This window comes from Rhagoletis zephyria, unplaced genomic scaffold, assembly GCF_001687245.7.
Source record: "Rhagoletis zephyria isolate East Lansing unplaced genomic scaffold, Rhagoletis_zephyria_1.1 Rzeph_scaffold_10171, whole genome shotgun sequence".
Lineage (NCBI taxonomy): Eukaryota > Metazoa > Arthropoda > Insecta > Diptera > Tephritidae > Rhagoletis > Rhagoletis zephyria.
Window position 1 is genome coordinate 10,367 of NW_016167249.1, and position 11,579 is coordinate 21,945.

Sequence of the window (11,579 nt, forward strand, 5' to 3'; positions counted from 1 at the left end):
ATGGGAATTTTTGATAACATATTCTTAAAATGATAAGAAAGAAATGATGTTGCTGATTTGTTACCCGGGAAATAAATCTCCAAGTCGCCTAATTTTTCTCATATTTTGCATAGTGGGAACTGTCGATCACGAATATCTTTATTCAGGGCCTGATTCGAAACGAGGCAGACTAAACGTGATACGTCATTAAGCAATTGATGAAAATGTAATTAAATTAAATGGAATTTGGGGAGATATCGATTGTTAACTCCGAAAATGAAAAATTCGGCTATTAACCCTAAATTTTTTAAACTAAATGTACATATAATGAGCTTGAAAGCGATATTTTAAATTAAATTTTTCTTTCTGAATCTTTTGATATTGCTTAGTAAATATGTATTACCTATGCACTAGGACGCATAAGGCAACGAAAATTTAAATTATTTAGCATAAGAAAATAATTAAATGAACGCTCGTGAATAATATAATTGATTTCTATGTAGGAAATCTCGTATTCAGAGTTACATACCTAGCGCGAAGAAGCTAATATGTAAATCATAATCATAAAAAATACTCTTAGATATAGACATCTATTTTTTGAAATTTTATTGTTATGTATGTATGTATATAAATACCCGAATTCGGTACAATTCATGTTTTTGTAAACAATTGTAAATTGATGAGTTCATTTATTTATGTAATGTTTCCATTACGGTGGAACTATTTTAACTCGACATTTTTTAGGATGTTTAGGAAATTCTTTTCGATCTTACGGAATTCCATGTTAAAAGAAGTTTCCTCAAAATGTGTGAAATCAGCTTTGTATAAGTGGCAATTTTTATAGAAATTATTCCAACAAAAGGCTTTCGATGTGAAAAAATTACATACGTTTTGCATATACTGCAGAAGAAAATAAATATTTAATAAATGCAATTGTTAGAAAACCCATAATGAGAGTTTCATTTACATCTTCTGGTTTGTAAGTATTAATGAAAATGCCTCTTATTAAGTAAGTATTGCAATTATATATGTATGCTTTATTTAGTTTCTTTTGCATTGGTCGAATATGTAATAAATACGTATAAGTGTGATAATAGTAAATAGTATTAAGGTTAATTTGAAGTGAAACATTTCATGTTTTGTAACTTCTAATATGTATGTAAGTCATTATTATTTATTTTTCTTTTGATAAAAATATTGGATTCTAAAACAAAGATTTTCAATAATTTGCTTTCCGTTGCAGTTATTATTATTTTTTATTTGAAAACGATTGAATAGCTGTCAAAAAGCCGAAGAATTTGCTATTTTCAGTCAACGCGGCACCGTCGTTGTGCCCTTCTCGAAAAGCAGCCCTGGTGGTTGACTATTTAATTATTATTATATTCACTTCATTTTCCACAACGGATCGAGCTCGTTTAGCGGATCCTTTATTTCTTCCTTTTCCTTGGAAGCAATTTGGGGTGCGATTTTCATTTGATAAGAAGTCATGATGCCACCTGAAATTATTAGAGTAATCATTTATTATGACAAATCTGGCGATTACTTAAAGGCGGCATACACGGTGTGTCTGACTCACGAGTCGGTTTGGATGTATTAGTGAAAATAAATGTTTGGCAACATAGACGGTGCGTCTGGCTCGCGAGTCATCTGTGTACGTGTCGACTCGCCTTTCAACTACACATATATGCCAGTTTTGTTAAATTTTGCATTTTCGGAAACGAATAGAAAAAGTGCCACAGTTATCATCAATTTTCGTATCCGGATGATGTCATTTGAAAGGAATAATTATAATTTAATTGCTCAAGCTAAACATTTGAAAGCATGCACGCGTAGTTGGCAGTGGCTGAGCGTGCAGAGGAGTTTGCCGCTATTTGTTAGCTTCCAGAAGGTGCCGAATTCCGTCAGGCGCTTCCTAATTTTATTTTATTTCTTTTGAACCATGAAAAAGTATTTGTGAAGTGCAGAAGGAAAGCGTATTGAACGAAGAATTCAATCAGACAAATTTTAGAAAAAACAGCCAAACACGTATCCGTTTCACATACTGTTGTCTGTACATACGTTTCTGCCGTACACTTTAGTGGGAAAACGGATCGTCAAAGTATCCGGAAATGGAATCAGTAAACGGACAAACATCCGCATTTTATCCACTTTTTTGTCCTTTTCCGGATCGGTTTTAGGATTTTTTGCTGGCTTTGTAGTTGACTCATTCATTTGTGTGTGAGTTAGACGTAGCGTGTATGCCGCCTATTAGTTACACCGACATGATTCTGGCATGACTCTGAGTGACTCAACTGCGTGTAGTCGAAAAGTCTACACGTATGTACACAGATGACTCGCGAGTCAGACGCACCGTCTATGGTGCCTATTATGCATAGTCCGTCAACGTCAAGAAAATATTCAATGGTTGTCAACAAAATGTGCTAAAAGATTTTTGTAAAACCAAACACCTTCAAGTTAACTAACTCTTTCACACCATTTCTTTTCTTGGCTAAGCACCTGCATGGTGTGATTTACTTTTTGAAAGGACAATCAAAGCAAGCTTCACATGCAGTAATTTTTGAATATTTAGTCAAAAAGTACATTATCTATTGCCACTTGCAAAAAATTCATAAAAGATATAGTACAACGCTTATAGTAAATCTGATAAGAAATATTCATGGCTATCACAGAATCCATCGTAGACCAATTTCTCGAGAAATCTACGATAATGCTAGCATTGCATTAGAATAGCTACGAACGTAGCGTATATGTATTTTCAAAAACACGTTCGTAACAATTCGGATTCAGTGATCGCAGATTTCACGAAAAATCGGACTACGATGGATTCTGTGACAGCCTCCATTTATTCCACCTAGTACATATATTCATATGTGTATGTATGCATGTACAATAGTGGAGTACAATACAACGGATAATTACTTTTCCAACATTTAAAAAAATTAAAAATCTTTTACGTACGTTTATTGAGCACATCATGTGCATGATTTAGAACAATTTGCATCGACTGCTCCAAAGTCTCCATATCGCGCAGAGCATGTTGCCGTTGCAAACAAATGCGATACCAAATGTCAACCACATCTGCATAACATAAGAAAATAATTTTGAGTAAGCAAATAATTTATTAGGTACTGAGGTATATACACATACTAATTAGTACTGGACGAGTCGTTTGTAAAGCTAAAATAGCGCAAATAGCTATTGCAACAAGTTCTGAACGTTCAGATCCATTCAAACAATTCATTATTAGTGGTGCGCTTGGCGTATTAAACTCTAGGCAACGTTGTTGGTGTGCTTGCAAAGCGTTGCGTGCAATACCGATAATTTGCGAAGGTAAGCTGTAATTGAGAGAATATTAGTATATGTATATATATTTAAAAATTCAACAAAAACGGATAATAGGTGTATTCGTCTAAACGCGTAAATGGCTCGTGACCACGTAAACTTACTTAATATTGTATAGAAAGCCGGTTTATTTAAGAGGTTTAGGCGGATACGAGAATTTAAGCGTTTAGACTAAGATATATCGCATACCCTCTTCAAAAGAGTTACAACTCAAAAATCAGGTAATAAGACTATTGTGGATCGTACTGATTCAACGCAAATAATATAAAAATATTATCATGAAGAAAAAAAAATTTGCATAAATCAAAGATAAATATAAATCTACGAATGGAATTATGCAAAAAATGGATCTACATTTGTTTTTGATGTGTGCAATATGTTTAGTAGTATTATTTATTCCGAAACCTAAAATAAGCATGAATTTCCACAAACAGACCAATTGATTTTACTGTACGATATATAATTTTTATTATATTAATGCTGCAACAACAACATAGCAGCCTAACTTTGTTTGGCATTTTTGAAATTGAATAACTACTACTATTCATATTTTAGTTTCACTTTACTCTAAATGTTTAGCTTTTTTTAAATGGTTACTTTTGAAGATCCTAAATCCTACTTGTTTACCTTTTTGTCCAAGCCTTAATTTGCAACACCGACAAATCGACAATCGCATCAGCGCCATGCATGGATAGCTTAAGATTGTATTCAACACAATGGGAAAGCGAATTAATTTTAACACACTTCACAGTGAAATCATCATAATGATTTTCTAAATCGCGTTCCTGTGGCCAGTATGGATCCAACATCTAATAAAGTTCAGGGATTTTTTTGGTAACAAATGTTCACGATAAACTACCAGCAAACTACAACTGAATTATACTCACTTCATTTGGTGTATGCAAACAAGCAACTGTGCGCGCCTTTTGTGACCAAATCATAGACCAAAAATCATTGATAGTGTTTTGCTGAGGAGTTTGTGCTATTATTAGATTTGGACATCCTGTGCCGAGATTCTAAAAATAGGTGAAATAGAGTACTATTACGTTTTGAGAGATATACATCTCTATGAATGATACCTTAATGTACGCGGCATTTATATAGTCATCAGTGTCCTTTTCCAATTTTACACGCGCATGATCGTAAGGAATACAATCCAGTGAACGATTTTTCTCTGGGAATAATTTAGCTATGGTAGTTGTCCGTTTGCTGGCATCCTTTGAAAGCAAGTCATGTAATTCCTTCCATTTGGCCGACAGTTGCGTATTTCCATTCAGCATTTTGACATTTAAACTTTCGATTATCTTTTCGTAACGTTCCACTTCTTTATGGAAATATTTTAATATTTTGTCGTCGTTGAAAGGGTCAAAAGGTTTTAGTTGAAAAGCAGCATTTGGTGACACATTGGAATGTTTATCTGCTGGCTGATCGTTACGCACAGAAACCGAATCCCAATCAAAGTTCGTATCTAGTGAGCTCAAATCTGAACAAGTTGAAAGATTATCCAAACTAGGTTTTCGGGTTGCAGGTGAGTTGATAGGCGAGACCGCAGCTTTTATAGATGCTAGCGGTGGTGAAAGCGGAGCAGCTAACAGCGTCGGTGCTTCTAAATTTGCTGTTGGCGTTAATGAGGCCGCTAAAGTAGAACTCAAGTTCTTCTCCGGTGAAGTCTGAAATTACATTTTATTAAAAGCACAGGTATTATTTAGTGAATGATTATTATGTTTTACTTCTTTTGGTGTTGATTTGAGGTTAGCTTTAACTGCAACTTGGCTACTCGGTGGGCTTGCCACTATTTCTGGCTTCAAAATTGGCTGTGGCAATATTGGCGGTGGAACAGTTAGCCCACCGTTCGAGAAATCAATATCGGTCAACAAATCAATATTAGTTGTTTTTTTAATTGGTTTTGGTGTCGGTTTATTGACNCCACTATTTCTGGCTTCAAAATTGGCTGTGGCAATATTGGCGGTGGAACACTTAGCCCACCGTTCGAGAAATCAATATCGGTCAACAAATCAATATTAGTTGTTTTTTTAATTGGTTTGGGTGTCGGTTTATTGAAGTCGTGTGACTGCGCAACAGTAGACCCAGGTTTCATATCAGTTGGTGCTGGACTATCAGAGTTTGACGTTTTTTCGTTTTGTTTCGTACCAAAAGAGTACTCAGAAGCGCTTTTCGTAGTTTGTGTCGGTGCTATGGAAGCTCCTCCGCTTTGCATATATGTAGACTGTTGTTGTTGATAATTTGTTTGTTGAGGTTTTTGCTGAACTTGCTGCTGCTGCGCTGAAGCCAGTGATTGCTGAAGCAGCTGTTGGTGGTGTTGCTGCAGTTGTATTGCATAAGGCGATGCTATACCTTGTGATTGATAACCATATGGGGCTGAGTAATAGCTTAAATTAGATGATTTGTCCGTGTTAGATGAAATCGTGTTGGATGTTTGCCCAACAGAAGCCACATTTGACTTGGTGTGGGATACAACAGGTGACTAGAACAGAGAATTATAATCAGTTCAACTGCAGTGTTTTAAGTACATATTTAAAAGAATATTGCTCACTTCAAAACCAGTAGCCACATTTATCTTACTAGCGTTTTCAGAATCAGTCGTACCAACAGTTGCCAATTTTGGTGTGCTTGAAGATGTGTATTGGCTATAGAACTTATCACTACGATGTTGATATCCGCTGCCATATTCATATTGACCAGTTTGTGGATTGAAGCTGTAACCAGGATGTTTGGTAATTGTTGAATACGGATACAAGTTTGGTGTTGTAACGTTTGACAAAGTGCTTGCTGTAATCTGAACACCTTGCTGAGCCACAGACGAGGCAGGATATGCTTCGCTGCTAACTGCATTAATTCCACAACTAGCAGGTGGATAATTAGGCTGTGATTGCGGCAACTGCTGCTGGAAAGCATTATTTTGTTGATATTGAGATGTACCCCCTACGTTGCTTGCTCCGCTAGAGTACGGTGACTGTTGCCAGGAAGTCAGCCCATATGTGGCTTGCACAGAAAGTGGTGACGCGCTCGCGGGTGCTTGAGCAATATCAGAAGTTGCAACATATAAAGGTCGTGAAGTTGGTGTGCCCACGTTATATGCAGATGCTTGCGAATAGGGCTGCTGTACCTGGAAGATTAATAAAAAAATAATAATAAATATGTATAATACCTAATCGCTTTTTTCGTACAGTATGCATTTGGCTTGCAGTTTGCGAACCAATTGGTGCAGCTCTGGCATCCGTTGCTGTGCCGCTAATTGATTGGGTCGGCAAGCAACCCTGTGTCGGCGGCTGTGATGCATATCCAAGATTATATGCCTGTATATTATTGGTATTTAATTGATAGCGCGTATTGGTAGGCACAGTCGAAGCTGCTTGTTGATGCTGCATAAAATTGCTTTGATTAGCTGCATAACTTTCAGCAGCTACAGAAGTCGGCTGCTGTCCATATGCCGGGTTATTGGGCACTGTTTGCTGCATCATTAATTGCTGTTGTTGCTGAAGACGTTGTTGCTGTGCGAACTCGTCATTTTGTCCTAAAGTTGTGTGGTTATTGTAACCACCTGTTAAATTTGGAATGCTTGAGTTCAAATGGGCAAATTGTGAATTTGGTGATGCTTGCAATTTATACGCGGGGGGCGCAATATTTTGCTGCTGCTGTTGATACATTGGATTGGTATAGCCTGCGGTGTGAGGATCATAATACTGTTGCTGCTGTAAGCTGTATGGTGGAGGTGGTTCGTTGGGTGCTACCACGTGCACGGCTCCACTAGAGTTAATTGCATGTGCAGTGTAGAAACTGCCTGAAGAACAAGCAGCTTGTGTAGGATTTTCTGAGCCCAGTGGATTTGGGCGTACTGGCGGAATGTATTGGGCGTTTTGCGAAACAGAGTTCTTTGCTGCAGAATCGAACGCGCCTGCTGCAACTATACTCCCAGCGGTTGGGTTTTTCGATTTGAGATAATCACGCAATTTGGGTGTGCTTGATGTTGATGTAGTTGAATTCGGCGCAATATTTGATGAAAGTGGTTTAGCAGTGTTAATAGGTATGGTAGGCGTGACATTCGTTTGATTTTTCAGTCGCTGTTGTCGTTCTTCAAATTGCACATCACGTGCTGCTTTCAATCGAGTCAACAATTTTTGAACGTTGCCTACAGGAATAATTAATAAAATAAAAGAAACGTCTATATATACCTGAGATTAAACATCTCTACATACTTGATAATTTTTTATAAAATTCCAATCCTTTGGCAGATTTTGCCAACAAATCCTCATACACATCGTAAGAAGCAGCTAAAGAGGAGAAGAAAGCCTCTCGTTTGTGTTTAACATCGGCCAGTGTCTTTAGCACAGGTGCCGCTTTAGCATATGCTTCTGTAAGTGCTTGCAAAATATTCTTTTGTGCGAGCATATTTTGATCTAGTAGTTGCGTGAGGCGCTCGTGTTTGGCCAACTCTCGTTCAAAGAGCAACTGGAGACCCTCGTCACTGCCATGCGCAATCACCTTAGCTGTAATGTCGTCATCATTTACTGCAATACGCAAATCTGCATGAAACTGAGCGCGTTGGGCTTTCATTTCGTTTGCTTTGTTTAAAATTAATTTTACATCTTTGAAAAGCTCTGTTGTATTTAGCTCTGCGCTTAATTTCGGCACAGATTGTTGTATATCTTGTAACGGACGCGATAAAATTTTTAGATTATTCACGTGTAACTCCATTGCCTTCCGTAGCGTGTCATTTGATTCGCCAGCGCGTGCATGAGCTTCTGTGTATTTTTGAAATTCTCGTGTTAGTTCGGTAATATGTGGATTAGGTGTACGTTGGACTCCTGTAATCTTCTGAAAATCATTTTCTTGACGTTCTTCTTCAGCGAGTATTGTGGAAATTTCCTTGAGGTTTGTTTCGACATCTGCGCATATTTCTGCTAATTGTGACATGGCCGCTATTAGATCTTGTATAGCTGTTTTGTTGGCGTTCAGTTCTGCGCAACGGTCAACAATACCTTGTGGAATTTTATTAGCTTTCTCTTCGTTAATATTTAGATTATCGAGCGTAAGAGAACTCATAAAACTAGCTAATTCTGCATCTTTCTCCTCTATGTTTGAACCGTATTTGCGCAAAAGTTTGGCTTTTTCTTCGCTATATAACGAACTGGCTTCGTGAGCCTTCATAGGTACTAGGCGAGCAAATATATCTTCTCCGGCTACGTCGGGATCTGTGATACTGAAGCTTGTGCCATTTACCAGATTTGCTCCTTGAACTGCAGTTATTGAGGTCAACTCGGGCACGACCTCGTGATAAATAAATTCGTTTTCGTTTTTAGCATTTTTGCGTTTTCCTTCTACAACATCAGCGGTAAAAATAAGAGACTCATTGATTTCTTTCTGGTCAGGTAAACCTTTTGATTCCTTTCTAGCTTCTTCCAGCTTTTCCCAAGCGGCCTGGAAATATCAATGTTAATTAATTATTTTTACTGTATGTGTACGTATGTATGTAAGCGAATTTTTTTAATCACCTGATATAAGGTTACTCTTTCTCCCATTTTCGCCTGTTCCTCTGCATGCTGTCCCTGATACAAATATAAAATACAGGTCAGGTACGATATTTTGAATCGTACATATTTTTTCCAAAGCTTGAACACCGAACTATCGACCACCTGTGCTATAGGTCCATCATCACCACCTGTAAGAAGAGCAGCCAAAGCTGCGCCATAGTACACTACAATTTGTGCAGTGACCTTAGCTACAATGTTTGGTTTACGATTATCTATAAGTGATTTTTCCAAAATGCACTCCTGAGCTTGGGCGAATGAAACCTGTTGCATGAACACTAGCAGTTCCGTGGTCATAAAATCACCTCCGCCGTTAAAATTAGTAAAACGCTCTCTTAACTCACCGAAGGCCCAAGCAGCACATTGAAAATGCGTGCAGGCCAATTTCATACCGTCCACATCGCCACGAGTAACAGACGCACCCATTTGTGTGTGAGAAGCAGCAATATTGAATAGCACAGCGGCTAATTCATACCGCAAATCAGTATACTCGTTAACATTGCTAAGATATAGGTCTTTCCAAGTAAAGGTGAATATGCTTCGCTCTGCCAATTGAGGGAATCGATTTTGCAGCGAATGTAATTGGCAATAGTATCGTTTTAGAATAGCGCATTTATCTTTTCCGGGGTGTAAAGCCTGGTTTCGAAGTGTTTCTAGTGCGAAAACTTCTTTAGAATATGCTTCAGGATCCTCCTGATAGAATTCCGCTATATACTGAAGCGTAAAATATACAAAATGAATATCCATTAAAATTATAATAGCGACATACATATCTACATACATACATATCGATGGTCCGGTGCAATAACGACACAATTCAGAGTTCAAAAATTAAAATCCCTTACTACTGTTCAGTCTCTAATCCTTCTAGTATCCAAGTCTAATCTTTAGTACTTGCTTTAGCAATCCTTACTCACAAGAGCCACTTAATATTAGTAACAGTTATTATTTTTTGAAATTTGAATTGTGTTGTTATTGCAGAGGACTATCGATATGTATGTTAGTAGCGATTATAAGTATAGCGATCTTAAATTAGACTATGTGGAAGAAACTTAGTAATAATTAAGTCCATTCGCNATCCCTTACTACTGTTCAGTCTCTAATCCTTCTAGTATCCAAGTCTAATCTTTAGTACTTGCTTTAGCAATCCTTACTCACAAGAGCCACTTAATATTAGTAACAGTTATTATTTTTTGAAATTTGAATTGTGTCGTTATTGCAGAGGACTATCGATATGTATGTTAGTAGCGATTATAAGTATAGCGATCTTAAATTAGACTATGTGGATGAAACTTAGTAATAATTAAGTCCATTCGCAGAGAAGCGATCAGTTTTAACAATTCAAATTACACTGTGGAACACAAAAAACATAGAGTGCACATATATCAGGTTTGATAGCTGTTGGCCATACAAACAATGCCTCATAGTCAGATTTACAAAATCAATACATGTTCTCGAGAAAACAAATTTTCAGTATCTAAAAATCTCAGTACCTATAGCAGTAAATTTCTTTTCTCCAAATTTTTAAATTTTATCGTTTTTTGGTCTATATATATTAGCTTTATATGCTATTTTCAACAAATGTAGGCAAAAAAAGGATGNAAATCAATACATGTTCTCGAGAAAACAAATTTTCAGTATCTAAAAATCTCAGTACCTATAGCAGTAAATTTCTTTTCTCCAAATTTTTAAATTTTATCGTTTTTTGGTCTATATATATTAGCTTTATATGCTATTTTCAACAAATGTAGGCAAAAAAAAGATGCGTTTCCAAAATTGGGCGAAAAAAATTAGGATTTTTGGATCCTGAAAACTTGTTTTCTCGAGAACACGAATTTATCTAGCAAATCGAAGTATGAGGCATTGTTCGTATGGCCACAGCTAACAAACCTGATATATGCGCACTCCATTTTTTTTTTTTGTGTTCCAGTGTTATAGGTCCTATTACATATATCATCTACATAGCAGCAGTGCGCATTCAAAACAATTAAAATAAGATTTGGATGACTCAACTACCCTAGTCCCTTAACATTCTACCACCAACCACTCCTCTACCCTTTTCATTGTGTGAACGATTAAGACCAAGTGGGTAATTTCTCCAATGTTATCCCCTGCGTTGAAAAAATGCCAGCTCNTCCTCTACCCTTTTCATTGTGTGAACGATTAAGACCAAGTGGGTAATTTCACCAATGTTTTCCCCTGCGTTGAAAAAATGCCAGCTCGTAAGTTCCTAGTTTTTCCGGGTACTCAATATTAATTAATTATGGTATTTAACTTAGCCGTGTGATAGATTTTCTAGAATTAGATGGATTTTGGTATACATCTGCTTTGTCCCACAACTATTCACCTTTTTCAGATTGGCAAAGGAGGTGCCTGTTGGGCTGGATTTTAACACAAACCACAGCATATGAAGCCGCGGCACAGCCTCCATCGTGATTAATAGTTATTTTTCTAAGGAACTTTTTAAATTTTACTTAATTTTTTCTGCAAAAAACACTGATTTTCCAACAACCTGACAAAAAGCAAATAATCGCTGCAGTGAAATGCAATTTTAACAGGGTTGAGTGCTATTGGTCCAGGGTTGCATGTAGAAATTTTTATGGTATAAAAGCTCATTTATAGTAGGATTAGTCAAGACCGCAGAATTTATATATAAACGCTGTAAGTTTACGCAGACGTTTGTCGATTACTGGAGCCCTCAAAAATCAG

The 11,579-nt window shown here is 36.9% G+C and overlaps 1 protein-coding gene across 2 annotated transcripts; it reads right to left on the reverse strand.

Annotated features, from left to right (window-relative positions):
* Positions 1-981: 981 nt before the first annotated feature.
* Positions 982-11,429, reverse strand: mop (tyrosine-protein phosphatase non-receptor type protein myopic). 2 transcript variants are annotated; one of them, XM_017632476.1, is made up of 13 exons: positions 11,218-11,429; positions 8,835-9,584; positions 7,539-8,760; positions 6,510-7,471; positions 5,876-6,448; positions 5,384-5,806; positions 5,052-5,246; positions 4,401-4,991; positions 4,209-4,337; positions 3,949-4,130; positions 3,127-3,314; positions 2,938-3,057; positions 982-1,475 (listed from the first exon to the last, which is right to left on the reverse strand). In XM_017632476.1, exons 1-13 carry the CDS (start codon positions 11,299-11,301, stop codon positions 1,363-1,365), a joined length of 5,532 nt encoding a protein of 1,843 aa, XP_017487965.1. In that variant the 5' UTR covers positions 11,302-11,429; the 3' UTR covers positions 982-1,362. The 2 variants fall into 2 exon arrangements, with proteins under 2 accessions (XP_017487965.1, XP_017487966.1); XM_017632477.1 differs by having other exon boundaries at positions 5,052-5,117; positions 5,255-5,806.
* Positions 11,430-11,579: the final 150 nt, after the last annotated feature.